Source organism: Alexandromys fortis, unplaced genomic scaffold, assembly GCF_014885135.2.
Source record: "Alexandromys fortis isolate MF-2015 unplaced genomic scaffold, M_Fortis_MF-2015_v1.1 scaffold_73, whole genome shotgun sequence".
NCBI classification, from domain to species: domain Eukaryota; kingdom Metazoa; phylum Chordata; class Mammalia; order Rodentia; family Cricetidae; genus Alexandromys; species Alexandromys fortis.
The window spans coordinates 8,631,545-8,651,265 of record NW_026067959.1 but is presented as its reverse complement, the minus strand read 5'-3'; the positions used below and the strand labels follow the sequence as shown (position 1 = coordinate 8,651,265).

General features: G+C 40.6%; 1 protein-coding gene across 4 annotated transcripts in view; it reads left to right on the top strand.

Moving 5' to 3' along the window:
- The window catches only part of Nnt (nicotinamide nucleotide transhydrogenase), an 86,023-nt gene extending 68,900 nt beyond the window's left edge, over nucleotides 1-17,123 (top strand). For all 4 annotated transcript variants that reach the window (XM_050152781.1, XM_050152780.1, XM_050152782.1 and 1 more), the window contains exons 20-22: nucleotides 12,645-12,763; nucleotides 14,039-14,154; nucleotides 16,193-17,123. In XM_050152781.1, the coding sequence (XP_050008738.1) occupies nucleotides 12,645-12,763; nucleotides 14,039-14,154; nucleotides 16,193-16,342 (385 nt within the window). In that variant the 3' untranslated portion in view covers nucleotides 16,343-17,123. The remainder of the gene's footprint in view (nucleotides 1-12,644; nucleotides 12,764-14,038; nucleotides 14,155-16,192) is intronic.
- The last annotated feature ends 2,598 nt before the right edge of the window (nucleotides 17,124-19,721 follow it).

The following is a 19,721-nucleotide window of genomic DNA, read 5'->3' as shown; positions in this document are numbered from 1 at the left end:
GCCTGTTGCACTAGTGTGAGGACCTGAGTTTGATTTTCAGCACCTGTGTAAAAAGGCGGGCACAGTGGCGCGTGCTTGTGAGCCCAGCATTGAGGAGGTAGAGACTGCTGGATCCCTAATGCTTACTGACCAGCCAGCTTAGCTGAGTCGGGAATCCCTGTTCCTGTGAGGTGAGTTTCTGATGCTTGCGTTTGACTTTTGACCTATGTGCACAGACACTACCACATGCACTTGCACACACACGTGCACACGCACACACCTGAGAAAAATCTTCGTGATTGTTGAGTGACTTGAAAGAAGTTCGGGAAATGGATGAGAGAGATGAGTAAGTCTGAAATGATATCAGGCACACGAACTTTTAGTTTTTGATCAGGTTAAAATGAGAGTTTTATCCATGATGGCACATATGAACTACTGCTGTATAGAATGGTTTCTGCATATGAAGAGTAATTATTTAAGGTTCATGAGAGATTTAATTATATATCCATAAGGGGATTTTAAGCTATCAATTTTCTTTTACTGAAGCAATCTTGTGGATATAAGAGAAACCTTTTTCATAGTCTTACATAATTTTTGAAAACCCTTGTTAAAAATAATCAAATTTGTTGATAACTCATAATGTAGGATCAGAATAAAATTGCTGCTCAGTCTGATTTCTCTTGTTGTGAGTTCTAAAAAAATACCGGTCTATGTTCATCCGCCTTTCATATTGAAAATGGAGTTACATATGACATATTGTACCTTTTACTATTATTTGTTGACTTTTCAGCATAGGCTTTGGATAGGACATTTTGAATTTTGAATTTTTGAATTTTGTATTTTGAATGAAATGGAAGGGAATTGTTCTTACAAACACGGTGACAGTGGTCTGTCAGACTTTTCCAGTTTAATTTCCGTGTGGATTTTCTTTAATTAAAGGAAATCAGGTAAACTTTGATTTTGCTTTATGTGCATGTTAGAATCTTTTTGTAGGCAAAATGAAAGTTTTATTGACAAGGTGTACACACACACACACACACACACACACACACACACACGCTGTAGCTTTTTTTTTTTTAATAGAGAGGCACATGTCTGTCCGATTGGGAGGTGGCTGCAGCAGTTACCTCTTATTTTAATGAAATAAGTCTGTATTTACAGTTTGTGGTAACTTAACCCTTCCATCACTCCGTAGCGCCCACAGTGCTCATCAAGTACAGCTGCGGGCCTCTGGCTTTAGCCTTTGTGCCTTAGGACCCCAACATGCCGAGCATCCAGACGCGGCGGCCATATGTTCACACGCATCCCCTGTGGAGGCGTGCCAGTATGGACATACGATTGCCGTCGATTAGTTACGCCCACGTGGTGCCCAAGAGAAACTGCATCTGTCATACGGTCTGTCTGGCTTCACGGCCCATGATTGGTTCAGAGACACTGCTGGTTTCTTTTACTTTGGCCACAGTCATAACATGTCCACAGAGGCTGGGGATTATAACGAAGCCCACGACATTGCAGGACAGGAACTCATGTTTGGTCACCAGTCTCATGGAAATCTAGTGCTTAAGGTATCATTTGATTCTCAGTTGTCCAGTCAGCGTAGAAAACTCATGCTGATTTTTAAAAGATAAAAACCTTAAAGGACAAGAGCACAGGTATTCCTTTTCGCTTTACTTCCCAAACTTTGGATCGATTATATGACCGGGATCACAGTTCTAATGAGTAAATCTTAGATAAAGTTGTATGCTTTTTATTTGTAGTTAATAAATACTTGATTTTCTTCCCCTAAAGTGTTATCACTTGCATTGTTGTAGAAGCCCTTTTGAATATGTGGAAATACTTTTCGATTTCTTTGATTGACTAATTGATGTTATATGTTACTTTTAAGTTTAATTTAATTCTATTTCATTTGAATGAGCGTTTTGCCTGCATGTATATTTAAGCACTACATGCATGCCTGATGCCTGTGGAGGTCAGGAGAGGGCATCAGATACCCTGGAAATGGAGTGCAGATGGTTGTGGGTCCTGGGAATCAAACCCTGGTCCTCTGGAAGAGGAGCAGCTGCTCTTAACTGCTAAGCCATCTCTCCAGTTTTTTTTAAATTATGTTAATATTAAGCAGTTTCTATCAACAGCTTATCAATAACATTTTATTTGGTAGGTATTGATAATATAAAACTATAAAGCTCAGCTCCCAGTCTCATAAGCTAAGAAGAAAAAAAAGTAAAAATATCTGAATAAATTTCCTTTAGTATGTGATGGGAAAACGAATAGATCCAGGCGTATAAAGCAGGATGCTGCTCAGGGAACATTTTCGGCTATCTGTACTAATAACGTGGACTGTTTTTGTTTTTAGATTTAAAATAAATGTGTGTGTATGTGCCCGTGTGTGTGTGTGTGTGTGCGTGTGTGTGTGTGTGTGTGTGCGTGTGTGTGTGTGTGTGTGTACTACTTCATCTAACACATCAGGTTGCCTACGGTACTTGTAGTTTATTAGTGTTTTATAGTTTTATGTAGTGTGGCTATAGGTTTAAATGTGTGTTCTTTTTCTGAGACATTGATTCCTCAACACACTTAAAGGTGGACTAGCTTGGATCTCTGACCTAGAATCAAACAGGCAGTGTTCAGCTTCCTATGCTGTGTCATGTTTAGGGTCCAGGAAGAGCTGCCACATGAGGCGCATGCTTCTGAAGGGAAAGGAAGCGGGCCAGGCGGACGACCTAGTAGAGCGACGTTATCTGGCAGTCTCATGATAGTTCTGCTGCGTTCTTTTCTTAAAGACATGACTATTCATATTTATGACCAATCACTGAACATACAATCTTGTAGTACTGTGCTCCAGGCTCTATTCTGGGTCTGGGGTGAGATCAGTGAATAAAACATCTGATTTCGTAGTGCTTGTCTGTGAAGAACCACCACAGCCAAGGCAACTCTTACAAAAGTAAGCATTTGGTTGGTGGATTACTTACAGTTTTAGAAGGTTAGTTCATGACCATAATGGCAGGGAGCCGATAGGCATGATGCCTGAACAGTAGCTAGGAGCCCTAAATCCTGATCTACAGGCAGGAGAGAGAGATAGAGAGAGAGAGAAAGAGAGAGAGAGAGATATAAAGAGATAGAGATAGAGATAGGGCCTGGTATGGGTGTTTTAAAACATCCCCAGCTGCATACTTCCTCAAGAAGGCTACACCTCCTAATGCTTCCCAAGCAGTTCCACTAACTGGGGACTAAGCATGCAAACATACAAGCCCTCTGGGGGCCATTGTCGTTCAAACTACCACAGTGCTACAGGGCTTTGCATTCACTGAGAGGGTGGGACATAGATTACAGAATTCAGTTCTGAAGTGGGGGATATTTATAACTCGCAAATCCAAATGCCAACTGAAAAGAGGAAGAAGCGTGTCATCATAGCCCACCGGGTCAGTTCTAGTTACAGCTGGTAGTGATAAATTAGCTAGTACTTCTGCTACTTGGCTTGCCTTCTTGAAAAACACAGAAGGAAGAGGGTGGGAGGGAGGTTATTTGTGTGGCTGTGCCAATGGGTAAACTTTTGGCGTCAGAGAGGAAGGAGAAGCAAAGCAAGTACATGCGTTCATGCAGATCTGAGCCATTTGCATAGGACCGACAGCCATCCCCTAGATTAGGGGTGCCAGGGAAGAGTTTTGGAAGTGGCAGCCCTTTCTCTAGATCATTTGGTGGTTTCCTGTCCTCCGCCCTCTCCAGATTGGTGTTGCGAAGACTGTCTGTGGTAACAGTTAGAATTTCAGGCACTTTGTAATGTCTTCTCCAGGACTTATTCCTTCGACCCACCACCCCACCCCACTCCTCCTGCAGGAATGACACCAGTTTGAAAAAGAGCACCATTGTCGGATGAAGTCAGTGTTTCTGACCATGGGGTGATTTTTGACTTCTAGTTCAAGATTAGTTATAATAAACCCAGTTCATCTAATCCTTCAATGAGATTCGTGTGGGCAGAGCCATGTGAATACAAGTCCTCTTCTTATTTCATCTCCAGATTCTTCTGAATCTCGCTTCCAATTGTCATTTCACGGTGCTCGTTAGCTATTGCATTCCAAGAGCATTCAACAGGATTATTATCCAGGCAAATGGATGAAATTACGTATAATTTTTAACTAAACCACTACAGTATGCCAGAATGTAATGTTCTAGAACACTGGTCAGAAAGGGAAGTTTAATTTTCACTCTGATATGGTCATCCATGGTCCTGTTAATTATTTTTGGGAACAGAAGTAGGGTCAGTAGTCGCAAGGTTGTCACTCCGAGCTAGATAACTGGATTTAGCTCAGTCGTAGAAAGTCCAGGCTGTATCTTGGTGTGAGAAAGACAGAGGACGGTGTTACCATTCAGATGGGATTCTCGTACCTGGTCCACTCGGAGGACTCGCTATGTCTTTGAGTAGCCCAGTGCTGTATGCGCCATGGAGAGCCGGAAAGCTTGTCTGTAGACTGTCAAGCATCTCTTCACTCACACTGGCAGAACAGGGTCCATTATTCTATGTTAGAAAAATTGTGCCCCTGAGACACTTTCGTAAGCTCTTTGACTTGCATAACATATTTTCCTCCCCGAGGAAGGAAAGAATATGGATGAATACCAGATTTCAGAACCAGAGTAGCAGTTTAGCTCTTAATTGCCCTCAAACGAAGAAAGGAAGGCACAAAGCATTATCCGCATGCTGGCAAGCCATAGGAAATTAAATGAAGTATTTCTTTTCATTTGGAATTGTATGAATGACTTTGTCTGAACTTTTAATAATGCTCGGCATTTTAGAAGTGCAGTATCTGTGCTTAGCCTGAGAGGCCTCACCAGAGACAGTGACTGCGTGGTCTTTTACAGTGATTGATTTTTATGGACAGCAGCTGCCTTGTCATGGAGATTTTTTTTAAATCTCATTACCATGATTCTCTTGAGATGAAAAGACTAGCCCCACACAGTTAGTGGTGACCGAAGATGATCTGAGTAACATTTACTATGCTGACCTCATATTTTAGAAGGTTTTTGTTTTAAACCAATTTACTAAAATTACTCCTAAACATCTCCTTCTCCTGGTGTTTTTAAAAGACTTATGACTGTCAGTCAAAAATTTTGACAAGTATTTGATAGACCACAAGGCCTTTTCTTTTCGTCCACCTGCCATGTTGTCCACAGGAGAAATGTACAAGTAAAATTTAAACTCTAGTAACGAATTCTTTTATTACTTCCATGCATCCTCCTCAGAACAGGTTATTGTCACATGCAAATATAGAATTCGGAGATCCTTGAAGGGCTATCTCTTGCATTTACGGTGGGGTTTCTAACATGGTGTAACTCCAAATAACTGTTTCCTCTCCTAGAATGGCTTGAAGGTCCTAGGAGGATCTTTAAGGTCTAATTTCACTCTTAAGGTGTGATGTTCCTCTAATTTGGCTTTAGTGTCCCTGCTAGAAAGGTGCTTTTAAATCTTAGCCCTGTCCTGGCAGGGCTCCTGAGTAGGCGACACAATGGTTGTTTATAGTGTGACTTTCATATGACATTGTTTCCTGATGCCCGAGTGCCTAGTCTGTGACCGTGATTCATAACAGGTTGCTTGCCCTTGTGTCTCTTGATTGATATATACCCAGTAAATGCCTATCACGGTGAGCAGTCCCTAGGAGAAGCCTACCGTGAAGAGGGCCTGTTGGCCGGGTCACACAGAGGAGGAAGTCTAATGAATTCTGTGACATCACAGAGACGGTTCATTACGTAAAAATTCCAGAGAGAAGAAGGCCATAGATTAAGGCCACCTGGGAAGATTAGAGGGAAACCATCATGTTCAGTCAGCAGCCGAGGAGAGAGAGATAGAGATAGAGATAGAGAGATAGAGAGATAGAGAGAGAGAGAGAGAGAGAGAGAGAGAGAGAGAGAGAGAGAGAGAGAGAGAGAGAGAGAATGAATGAGCATTAACCCCAGGTCTGTGCTGGGTCCAAGGCAGTATCCAAACAGTCTCTCTGTGAGGAGTTCTGCCTGTTTCGTGAGTTTAGACAAAGTGGACAGGAATCTATGGGCCGCAGCGAGACTGCAGCATAGCTTCGGACGTACAGAGCCGAACCTGGATCGGCCTCAGGGAGGGGTAAACAGGAAGCTGGAAGCTGGAGATTGTCAGGGATGACTAAGCGGCGTGTCTTAGGGTTCCCAGTGCTGTGAGGAGACCCTGTGACCATGGCAGCTCTTCTAAAGGGAAACATTTGGTGGACACTGGCTTACGGTTTCCGTCTCCATTCAATCACGGCCGACACGGCAGCATGCAGGCAGGTGTGGCGGTGGGGAGGGAACTGAGAGTTCTCCATCTTGACCTGCTGGCAGCAGGAAGTGAACTGTGACACTGAGCTTTGCTTGAGGATGGGCGATTTCAAAGGCCGCCCCCACAGTGACACACTTCCTCCAACAAGGTCATACCTAATGCAACAAAGCCACACCTCCTAATAGTGCCACTCTGTGTGAGATTATGGGGCCAGTCACATTCAACCAACCACACTGTGTTTCTTGAATGTAATAGCCCTGTTTTCCAAATGGATACAGGGGCGACATAAAACTACAAGTATTTATGATAACAGTTCATTCATTCATTCGTTCATTCATTCATTCTTCTCTCATTCTGACTGCAGATTCCTCTCCCTCCACTTCTTCTGGTCCCCTTCTCCCCTCTACCCTATCTGCTCCTTTTCCCTCTCCTTTCAGAAAAGAACAGGCCTCCCAGAGATGTTAGCCAAACTTGGCTTAACAAGTTACAAGAAGACTAGGCTCATACCCTCATATCACAGCCGAAAGAAGCAACCAAGTAGGAGGAAAAGGTTCCCAAAAGCAAGCAAAAGAGTCAGAGGTGGTCCCCACTCCTACTGTTAGGAACCATGACAAAAGTTTTAATGATTTAAAGATATCTGTGGTTTTAAAATAGAAATAGGTTTTCAGCAAATGAATCCTCTTTTTACTTTTCTTTCTGTCTTATTACTAATCTACCAGTCACCAAAATACTTAGAAAATTGTGAGGCAATGGCTTTGGGAAGGCAGAATTCCAAAATATTGTCATCTGCATTGCCCTCATTTTACAATTTGTTTTTAAGATGAAAATTCCATCACGTATAGGAAGTTAACCCTTCAAAGGTGCTAAATATAGAAATTATTTTGCACAGTGAATATAAGGAGTTAAAACTGAGTGGTTGAAGGTTATAAAGTACATCTTAAAAAAAAAAAGAGGCAAAGAACAAAGCAAACAAAACCGCCCACGGAGCCTTTTAGTATTTGAAATTTTGAGTCTACAAGCTGGAGAAAATTCTAGAAGCACTAGGAAGGGGCCCCACTGGACTTAGTTTCTTTGTCTAGTTGTTGAATTAGAATGCTCAATTCAATAATCCATTTTTCGTGTTTCATAGCTGACCTAGACAGGCATTTCCATAATGTCAAAAGGAAAATAGGATTTATTTGAACATTTGTGGTAGGACCCATGTGGAGGAATGTTTTATAATCTTTAATAGCTCTACGTGTCCAAGACCAACTGCTACAGTGAACCCTGGTTAGGATATATCGTCTTCAAAGCCTGTGATCATGGGAATTCATGTTGTTGCGTGAAGATGGAGTTTTGTCTCCTTTAAAACGTGCAGTATTTGAAATCTAATGTAGAGTTGCAAAAAGCTGTAAGAATGGGGTTTATATCATTGTTGAATACAAAAGAAGCTTTAAAAAAGTGATACTTTTGAACTGCTCCCTTCCCAGATTTTATCCAATTACTAGATGTCCATGAATAGTTCTGTGTATATTCTTACTTGTTTTTATTCTTTCTTGACTAATTAAAACCCAACAGATTGGGTTGTTTCATTAGAGTAGATTGCCCCATTTCTCCCCCAAAGGACTTGAGCCTATTTTTAATTGCTAACTGAGTACTAAGCTTCTTTGTTATATAAGTTTCCACCAAAGACTATAATTTTCATAGTTGAAAGATGAAAATGACAAAAAGTGTGGAAGATACTTTCAGAGATTATTCTGGCTTTGGTGAGGTTGTTTGCTGTGTCTGTCAAATAAAGCAATACTTTTCTGTCTACTGGTATCTATTGAATGCTTAACTGCGGACTTCTGAAATTTGACATGCCTCTGAATATTAGTTATTACAAAGTTCTCAGTGAGTCTAATGTTCATTATTATTAATTTTAATTTATATTGATTGTATCATTTCTCTTTTTTTTGTTGTTGTTGCAAGTACAAAGAACTTCTAGCACTTGGGAGACCATATCAATATTTACTATATATAGTAATGTAGTATACTACATTAGCATTTCAAGGTAAAAATTGGAAAAGCAACCTAGAATGTTACTTAAAAAAAAACCCTAACATTTGTTGGAGGTCAAAATGCATGTTGGTTTGGAATATGTGTGCATAGAGAATATACACTTAATTGTTGAGTACAATGAGCATTTCTATTTCTAAGGTGTATTTGAGCAGACTAGTGCAATTGATTGCTGTGCTGGGTTATTGTCATAGCCAGTATTCTATTGCTGTGAGGAGACATCATGAGCACAAAAACTCGTATGAAAGAGAGCAGTTAATTAGGGTTTGCTTACAATTTCAGATGCTTAGTCTATTTTCATCATGGTGGGGAGCATGGTGGCATACAGGCAGACATGGTGCTGAAGAAGCAGTTGAGAGTTCTACATCCGAATCCACAAATCCACAGGCAGCAGAAAAAGAGAGACTGGGCGTGGTTTGGGCTTTTGAAACCTCCAAGTCCACCCTCAGTGATACTTCCTCCAGTAAGGCCACACCTCCTAATCCCTCTCAAGTAGCTCCACTCCATAATGACCAAGCGCTCAATTATATGAGTCTATAGGGGCTAGGGCCCATTCTTTTTTTTTTTTTTTTTTTTTTTTTTAAGACATGGTTTCTCAGTGTGTAGTTCTGGCTGTCTTGGAGTTCACTCTGTAGACAAGACTGGTCTCAAACTCACAGAGCTCTACCTGCCTCTGCCTCTGCCTCCTCAGTGCTGGGATTAAAGGCATGTACCACCTCTCCCTGGCTTGGGGACCATTGTTTGGTGCTGGTGAAAAGCACTTTGTAGGTAAAGTTCTTCGTTAGCTGTCATATTTAAATCCCACAATCCCCTGGAGAAGCTTTCCTTTCGCTTTCATCACCCTCATGAGGAAACTGAGGGGTGTAGAAGTCAATTGTCCAAATGTTTGTGCATATGAAAACTTCTGACTGCTACCCAAGCCCCAAATTCTTTTTTTTAAGATTTATTTATTAATTATGTATATAGCATCTGCCTGCATGTATCCCTGCAGGCCAGAAGAGGGCACCAGATCTTATTACAGATGGTTGTGAGCCACCATGTCGTTGCTGGGAATTGAACTCAGGACCTCTGGAACCTCTTACCCTCTGAGCCATCTCTCAGCCCCTACCCCCAATTCTTTCATTAGAAAGAAATTTAAAGTTTTATCAGTCAGTGTATATTCTTGGGATATGCTGTCTGAAACCTTTTTCTTTTCATGGAGGGCCTGAAATAGAGTGCCAGGGACCTTGGGGACTTCAGGGACCTTGGGGACTGCTTAGTAAGACATGGCTCTTGTGCTCAAGGAGCCCCTGGTGGAAAGAGTACAGTGATACCCTCTTGTAATGATGGTGCAGGAGGGGATGGAGGGGATGAAGAAAGTTATGGGTGCATGGGTGACCACTCTTTGATTCCATTAGCAGTGGTTTTCCTTTGTAGAATCCTGCTGTGGTCAGGGATAGCTGACTTAGTGTTTAAAGTATGTGCATAATAAAGGATCGTTTTAATGGCCCAAAGAGAAGAACTCAAAGGCTGGTAGTCTTTCTATGTTAGAATTCTGGATCTGGATATTCCTTATGTGATGACGGAGCATTGATGAGCTTTGGCCGGTCCGTTCATGGAAATTGCTGGTTATGGCCAACCGGTGTCTAATATAATTAATTTTAATACGTGCTTTGGAGATTAGCCAGCTCCATGGGCCAGAATTGTTATAAATTCATGTTGACTCATCAGCGTGCATATATATTTCTACAAATTTGAATGTGTTCTGTTATTTCTCTCAAAACATTGGCATTCTCTTTTAATAATCTTACATGAAGTTTGCTCCAAACATACAGCCCTAAAGCTCAGTATAATAAATTATTATGCAAACAGATATATAAAGTGATTCCCCCTTTGGGGTAGCCATTGTAACATGATGGCTGGCTTTGTGCTTATTTACCCTCCACAGCTAGCCAAACAGAAATATTGTCTTTATGCAGTCTGTAGCTAATCAAGATGTTAGAACAAGAAGAGCTAATATATTTCAAGAGTCTTGATTTTTTTTAACTTGGTCCAAGACATCACTATTAAAAGCATAAAAATGGTAGACAGAGAAATTTAAAGACAACAAAGGCAGTATTAAAAATAAAACAAAACTAAATTAAAATTAAATAAAAAATTGGAACCAAAGAGTTTCTAAGCATTGAGTTCTAAAAGAAAAACACAGAGTGTGTATATTGGGTTGTCAGCTAAAATAGAACCCTAGTTCATGGACTTTTAATATTACTTGTGGTTGACTAAACAATACATTCCCTCCATACATTCATGTCCTAATCCTAAAAGTCTTAGGTGCTATCTTATAATTATCCTAGGTTATTTGTGTTGGTTCAAGGTAAGCATTAAGGTCCTGTGGGAATATGAGCACATGAGTGCAATATGTATGGAGGCCAGAAGAGGGCAGCAGATCCCCTGGAGCTGGAGCTATATATAGGTGGTTGTTAGCAACCTTGGCTCCTGAGAGCTGTGCCTCCAGTCCTTGGGAAGAGCAGCAAGTGCTCTTGACTGCAGAGCCATCTCTCTTGACTCTCTCTCTGCTTCACTGAGTGGGATTAATAGGGAGGCTCTGGTAATCATTTGCATAGGATTTTAATCTGGTAAGATATACATGTAGGTGACAAAGGTTGCATAAGGGGGTGCTATTAAACATTATTATGAATAGGGGTTCCCGCGACATGTCTAAAAAAAATTGTAGGTCTGTGTCTAGGAAAAGAGTAAGGCCGTATATGTGCATGTTTCTCCCCCCGGTGTTGTAGTCTATTCACTGAGGATTTCATGCCATGTATAGATTGTATTCTTCCCCTCCCCCAGTGTCCTTCCCCACCTTCCTACTGACCCAACTTCGTGCTCTTTCTTTCTCCTAGGCAAAGAGAGACAAAATAAAACAACAACAACTACTAAATAACCGTGTGGAGTTTAGGTTGAGTTGGCCAACTATTCCTGAGCACGAGGCCTGCTAAGAAACATGACTGATAGACTCAACATCAGTCCTTTAGAGAAGACTGACATTCCCTCTCCAAGAGCTCTCAATTGTGAATAGCTTCTTGTGCCTGGAAAATGCTTCTTCCTTGAAGTCACTCACTACCTCCAACTCTTATACTCTTTCTTCCCCCTCTTCCACATACATTCCTGAGCCTTGAGGAGAGGGGTGTGACGTAGATAGCCCACTTAGGGCTGGATACTTCAAAGTCTCTCATTCCGTCCGTGTTGTTGAGTTGTGGGTCTCTGTATTAACCACTGCTGCCAGAAGAAGCTTCTCTGATGAGGGCTGATCCATATGCTTAGGTCTTAATATACAGCAATGAGTCATTGCTTAATATACAGCAATGACTCATTGCTACTTTAATATTATTATTATTAGCAACATTTACATGCAAAAGGATATTGTTTCTAGGCAACCTCACAGCAAAGGTTAGGTGTGCTGGAATTCCTGCCTCTGGGCTGATGAGGAGCTCCAACCAAAGTTTGGAATGGGGGATGGTTTCCCTTCTCATGTCCTCTTTCCCGTCTCTCTATCCTCTCTCAACTGTGTTAAAGCTGAGGTTTGATGGATACCTACCAAGAGATTCTGCAAATAACATTTCTTCTCTGAATTTATTCATTCACTTTTTGTGAACTCTTCCTATGTGCCAGGTGTTGAAAGATAAATATGGTGGCCAAGACAGGATTGATATACAAAGAACAATGTGTCTGGTTGGAAGAAACCGCCTGATGCTTCAGCCTCTTTGCTTTAACTACAGAACTCCATGTGTTATGTACTTCATCCTTTAAATACTTCAGTGTGTCACTATCTCATTTCTTTTGTGATGTTTAGTATCATTCTCTGAAAAAACAGAACCTTCAACACTATGAGTATAGTATTTTTTTCTCCGCCTTTTATCATAGGGGCTAAAACTGAACATGGCGGCCATGTTTGATAGACTAATGTTGACTTTTAAATTGGAAACAATTCCAGACCAATTTGCTGTTTTAAGAGATTAGGATCTATCAGAAAGTACCATGGGAGAATATGATGCCCTTAAATGCGAAGAGATATTATTTATTAGTACTGTTGAAAGGTCGTGGTACCTAAGACATACGTGGAAGAATAAGGTTTCAAAGTTACTGTGTTGTTTTAAGAAGCTATAGTTTATAAGTCCTAAGACACTGAATTTCCAACTTCAGCATTTGTAAATGACCATATTTCTCACCAAATCCCCCTTCTGCTTGCAGAAATCAGATAGGGCTAGGAGAAAGCAGAGGTGCCAAGAACAAGGCGTGCAGATTCGGAGGGGATGCTGGAACCTCTGCACACTTGGCCTATCAAGTTAGGCCAGCTGTTCATTTGTTTCATGTCCAGGTTTGGAATTCACCCAGTTGCGGGCCGAATGCCTGGCCAGCTTAACGTGCTTCTTGCTGAGGCGGGAGTGCCCTATGATATTGTGCTGGAAATGGATGAGATCAACAATGATTTCCCAGGTAAGCAGTGGAGAAAGATGATGGCATGCTTTCAACACCCTTAGATATTAGGCATGAAGTGGTAGTACATTTAGAATAGGATTGTAGGGTTAGTGAAGACCGAGAAATTCAAGAGTAATGTGCATATAATAGACACGAGGCCACAGTTAGATGGGCGAAGGCTTTTATTCAATGAGTTGCAATAAATTTATCAAATGCACAGTTGAATGTATTCTTTCACGAGAACTGAAGGATGCCGAAAGTCCTGGGGCATAGTGCACAGGTGAATCTGGAACCTGGATAGACCTGGCTATTGAATCCAGGGCCCTACTCTGGTAGCCTTGAACTACACACTCACCACAGACTCCTCATTTCCAGAAGTGCTTCTGCAGATGAGTGCTTGGTGTCTGAAATGCTAGTTTTTCTATTGTACCAAGTCTTGATCAGTGAAGTAGCTCATGTGTGCTTTCTCTCCTCTCCTCTCTTCTCCTCCCCTCTTCATTTATAAGTACTGGGACTTCATAAGATAAGACACTGTACTTTATAGCTGTCATTGTGTTGATGTGGAATGGTGATGATGTTTGGCCCAAGATCATGTTTGTTAAAATTAGACCAGTTCCCTCTGGCAAGAATCCACTGTAAACTACACACACACACACACACACACACACACACACACACACACACACACACATTGTTTATTAGAGGAAAACAACAACGAAACAGTGTGTATGTCTAGATGCACATGGCATTATAGCAGCATCCTTAGGTAATTTAAATTATAGTCCTTAAAGAGAGAATTTAGGCCATTTTAATTTTACGCTCCTTTTTAAATTTAACTGTTGTTAAATTATGTGTAAAACCAACCAGTTCCAGGAATTATGGACACAGCTTTAATACAGCACAGACTTTTAGACATTGTTTATTTTGACATTAGATTGCATCTTAATTGGTCATTTTAAGAGTTGAAAATGGATTCAGATCTTATAAAATCATGTGACTAGCAAGATAATTTGGAGACAATAAACCAATTATAAAGTCAGATTAGGTAGCTCCGATGGGAGGGTAAGCATCATAGAGCAAGTTTTGGTCAGGAGGCGAAAGCTCTGTGCAGGTCCTACTGCTGGCTTCTAGCTCGGTGCCGTTTTCTGGTAAAGCTGTGTGTAGCATAAGTGAGCCTCTTACAAGTATTTAGTTTTGTTTTTGTTAATAAATCACTGTAAGTTGCCTAGAAAGAAGTGCAATGCCCCACCGTGTTTTATAATTTCTGTCTCTCCTCTCTGCCTTCAAATATAGACACTGATTTGGTTCTTGTCATTGGAGCTAATGACACTGTGAACTCAGCAGCTCAAGAGGATCCCAACTCTATTATTGCTGGCATGCCAGTTCTTGAGGTCTGGAAGTCTAAACAGGTACATCTTTAGACTTACGTTCATTCTCACGATCAAATGTCACTTGAAATATATACACGCAAAACGTTCTTAGGTTGTTAATGAGAATTGGGGATGCCCTTCAGGAGTCTCAGGGTTGCGAGCATAGGGGAGGGCCAGGTCTCCATGTCTAGCTTCCTTCTGGTCTCTATAGCCACCATAGAACCCGAGTGAATGCTGCATCGTGAGGAGAACCAGATGAGATTATGTGGCTGGATTAGCAAAAATCTGTTACCCCAGCTGAAGAAAGGGCTGTAAGCAATTGGAATGTGTCTGGCCGAAGTCCAGATTGAGTCCAGTGAAGCAGATGGCTTCCCTCTGGGACAGTGATTCAGTATCATCGCCTTCCTATACCAAGACGAGCACATTTTTTCCAATTTATTTTTTATGGGGTATTTGTATGTTGTTATGGACTGTCTAACAGGGAGGTGATTTAAAAATCCCAACAATAACATGGCACGAGAAAGGACCCTTCGCTTATGCACACGGCTCCTGAGCAAAGCTCACTGCTAGATTTTAGAGAATTCAAACACTCTTAAATGCTCTTCTGACCCAGAAGAGGGACATTGCTTTACTGCTCCGAAGCCATGCTTATATTGTAAGAATTACAGCAAGGCCGGGGCCAGAGGGGTGCTTGGCAGTTAAGAGTGTTTACTGCTCTTGCGGAGGGCCAGAGTTCAGCTCCCAGTATCCACACTGGGAGGCTCACCACCACCTGTGACTAGGGGTCCATTACCTTCCAGACCCTAAAGTTTGCATTTGCACACCCCACCACAGACATATAATTAAAATAAGATAAAATATAACTTAAAATGAAACTATAGTAACAATGTATATTACCCATTAATTTTGTTTCTTTTGTTGCGAATACATGAGTTTAAAATGTACTGTTTGAGATGAGTGAGTAGATTCAAAATGTTCTTGCTCACATAAGTATGGCATATATATATATATATATATATATATATATATATATATATATAATCGTATAGTAGTCAATACTTGAGAGACTTCAAAATCACATTATTGTACCTTAGTCATATAATGTGTGAGCACATTTTCACTGCTTCCAGTTTTGAGTAGATTGTATGTTCCAGAAGACCATTCAGAGGCTTTTAATTTCTTAAGAACCAATTTGACATTTGCATGATATAAAAATCTTTAATAAATGTCAGTATGTATATCTGTGTTATGTCAGTGTTTCTCGGCCAACCAAGCCCCATCATGGCGCTTTGCTGATGTCCTCTATTGTATTAGTTCCATCCTTGAGAAAAATGACTCTGACATGTCTTTGCCCAAGAACTTTCTGATTTAGGCTAAAGTGATAGACAAGAATCATACCGTTTTCCCCACTCAATTATATCTATGTTAGAATTTGCATATGGAAGCTTATGTGCTAAGCTTGTTTTCTTTAGCTTATTCATAGAAAAATGAATGACCTCACTGTGTTGTTTTTCTGATTAGAAAATGTTATTCATAGACTTTGTAGAGAAAAGCGCAAGGATGAAAAAAAAATCACTGTAATCTTATCACTTACAGATAAACTTTTAATAAGAACTGTCTTCTAATGGGCATAAGAGTATGATTAAATATGAGCATTAATGTAACATAAACATCCATTTAAAAATAATCGGTACTGAACAATTCATAGTGGGACAGGTCTTTCTTACACCCGGGAAAGAAATCCTGTGTGCTATTGCACAACTAGATTCTATGAGTAATGTCTTGTATTTTTCACAGAGCTGGAATGGAGTAGTTTGATTGTTCCCACCATAAATAAATACATGACAAACGTCAGAGGAGGTAGACATGTTTTACCTGACTTAAGTATTGAATCATACCCACATGCATTGAGATACCTGCACCCTATAACTGTGCATTTATATTTTCCTATGCATATAAATAAATAAAAGTAAAAAAGTAACATACACTTAAGCACAACAACAAAACCAGGGAAAAGGCAACACTTTGCACCTATCATGTCCTGTTGAATAGAATCTCTTCTCTCTTTGGTTCGTAGGTCATTGTCATGAAGAGGTCCCTGGGTGTTGGCTATGCTGCAGTAGACAATCCGATCTTCTACAAACCCAACACAGCTATGCTTCTGGGTGATGCCAAGAAGACATGTGATGCTCTGCAGGCCAAAGTCCGAGAATCCTATCAGAAGTGAATGTTAAAGAAGACCAAGCTGCTGTCTCCAGTTGCAGGAACAGATAAATAAAGCACGAGTGGATGGCAAAGGGCTCAAGGCCCCAAAGAAGCCCCGCAAACCAACAGATTTTCAGGACCAGCAACCCTGATCCTCAAGAAGCCTCGAAAATCCTCAACATCTGCCTATTTCAACATCTGCCTATTTCTAGTTTCCATTGCTAAAAGGCAAAAGTATTTTATAAGGAGTGAAAGAACAGCCTCATTTAATACAACCCCTTTGGATTTTAAAATCTCCTTTCAGTCACTAGAAATGAGTTCAGAAGTTGAATGTTGAGGATTTCAGGATGTATTTTGGTCTGAAAAATATTAGACAGTGTGAACATCACAGCCACCTGTGTTTAGTTTTTTTTTCTTTCACCAAATGTGACTAATTTGAAACTTTTTTTTTTATTATCAACTCTTGGCCTGTCCTTTTGCGTTTTATCCACAGTCTAAACAGTCATACCAAATCTGCTTCAGGTTACCAGGCTGTACTTTAGAGTCTAGATTCCAAAGATCTATTTTCTCACTTCTATTTTAATATGTAAAAGGACTATATAACTTTCAGAGACGCCGGAAATGATCTGCTTGATGTGTTCAGTAAAATGTAAACTTAAAATTAGTTGTATTTTTAAAAAAACCACATTGTCAACTGGAGATTGCTCCAATTTCAATCAGTTTATAATGCGTGATACTGTACTAAGTGCTCTTGAATGGAATGCAGCCATATGACTAATAAATAAGTCCATCATGTTTTTCAAGTGCTGTAGACCTCTCTCTGGTGACAAAGAGCAGAAAGTGAATAGTTCTACTCATGATAAACACGAAAGGAAGACCTAATAATTAATCTCTCTTCATTGTTGAGAAGACTCAATGGTTCTCAAAACCATAGTGATTTTTGAGGTCATATATCATGTGATTGTACTCAAAAGTGGCAACTGTTGCAAAGAGAGGGGGTCCTTTGTTTGTCCGGGCCGCCTGTCTAGCTTACAGCTGAAATAATCACACAGAAACTGCATTCATTTAAACACTGCCTGGCCCATTAGCTCTAACTTCTTATTGGCTAATTCTTACATCTTAATTTAACCCATTTCTGTGTGGCTTACTGGCAAGATTGTAACCGGCGTCCGTCTCAGGCAGGAGACCCATGGCGTCTTCCACTCTGCTCTTCTTCCCAGCACTCAGTTCTGTCTACTCCGCCTACCTAAGTTCTGCCCTATCAATAGGCCAAGGCAGTTTCTTTATTCATTTCCCAATGAAAGCAACAAATAAACAGAAGGACCTCCTACACCAGGCAACAGTATCTTTAAGATATCTTTAAGCCATTATCTTTAAGAACCTGTAAAAATCATGTCTTTTATAGAAGTCTTTGTGGCTTTATCTTTATTTCAAAAGTTCTTAAGAAGAGACAAATGTGGAACTTTATTGGGTTCTGTCTCTCTGTGCACTCCATTTGGTACCAAGTCTCTCAAAGCAATCATTAACCCATACAAGTCCCAGGGATATGGATTCGTTGGTTGAGTGCTTGCCTTGTGTGTCTGAGGTCCTCAGCACAATCCCTAGGCTTGAAAAAACAAAACAAGCAAAAAAAAATTATTGACTCATACAAAACCATCTCTTAATCTGAAGATTACAGGTGCAAAATTTTCTCATCTTTATCAAGTTTATCAAGCATGTGATCTGTTGAGAATGTTGTTTTGCTGTGCCTGAGATAAAAAATGAGTGAGTGAGTGTGTGTGTGTGGGGGAAGATATTAGAGCAGCAAAGATTCCTTTTAAATGTCTAAGAAATAAATTCAATTTACTAATGGATCTGAGATCACTAGAAACTCCAGGATTGGGGCTTATCATAAAAGTTCTATCAGATGAAATTAAACAGTTATCTTTATTCATACCCCCTTCCTTCTTTTAAAGTAGCTGTAGGTGTTTCTAGAAAGTAGCAAGTTAATTTTTGAAAAGCAGTTCTCAAATCCAATTTAAATTTAAAAATAATGAGGGGGGAGATTCTTGTTTCCCCAGATGCCTCTTGATGGTATCTATCCAGAGACATTTTTGGTTTTCAGTACTGGCGGATCCTACTGTCATCCAATGGGGAACAGGTCAGGGACGCTGCAGAGTAACCACCCTAAATGCACAGGACCCCTTCCGCACTGGGTACTATATGGTGTGATCTGCTTCTCAAATGTCAATAGTGCCAAGATTGAGAAACCCTGGTTTGCTCTACTCTGATGTCTTTCTTGGTGCTTTAAGTACTACTTCCAATACCTAAAGCATGGCTGTTTTAGTTTATGGCAAATAGTATTTATATGAGGAAAAAAAGGGGTGATATTTGCCTAATTTAAGGCTGAGACTTTTGTTTTTCTGAAGCTGGGGCAAATGAGGAGCTGTAATTCAGGAGTGATCCCTCGATTTTCACCTGAATCTGTTAATGGTTAGTGGACCTCTTCAGGGAAAACAGAGGTCCCCTGAGGGACTATGTGAGACACAGGACAGGGCTTTGCTATTGTAGATAACGCAGACTTCTTCAGAGACCCAGGAGTCAGGAAAGCGAAACTGACTCATGGTATACACTCCTGGGTTATTATTGCAGGCTCTTGATGTTCAGGAGGAAGGGGTGAATCACTGGAGCGAAGAGGATTCCTTTGGGCAAAGCCCCTTTAGTTGTAGAACGGGAAAGGGAGGCATAGTCAAAGGCAGCATCTGGCATTCATCCTAAAGCCAAGCACTGGGCCCTAAGACTGCACTTGGTTGCTGCAGCAGCTCTTAGGAAGCCTCCCAATGAAGAAAGCAAGTGCCAGCAAAACAGTAGCAGGCTGCGTGTTTGCTCGTGCCCGTAATAGCAGCAATTAGGAGACTGCGCAGTAGGACTGTAAGCTCTAGGGTATCCTGAGATACCTAGTAACCAGTCTCAAAACGTGAAAAAACACCAAATAAACAAACACATTAAGATTTATTTACTCTTGTTATTTATAGTAAACACACACACACACACACACACACACACACACACACACACACGTCTGCCAATCCTTAGCCATCCAGTTCATATTCCAGTTGGTTTTACTTAACATTATTGCACAAGATATTTAAAAGATTTTCAAGTATTTAACTCCTTAAGTCAATCCCCCAAAAGGAGTAGTGGCTCATGTCTGCAGCTTTAGTACTGGGGAGGTAGAGGCAAGAGAATCAGGAGTTGAAGGCCAGGCTCAGCCATCTAGCAAGTTTGAAATGAGCCCAGCCTATGTAAGACTCTGTCTCAAAAACAAAACTAAAGCAACTCCCCAAATAACAAAAATACCTCCAAAAGGTTGATGGTCTTGAATTATGATTTGTGGCGAAATCTAAAAGCCATAAAAGTGA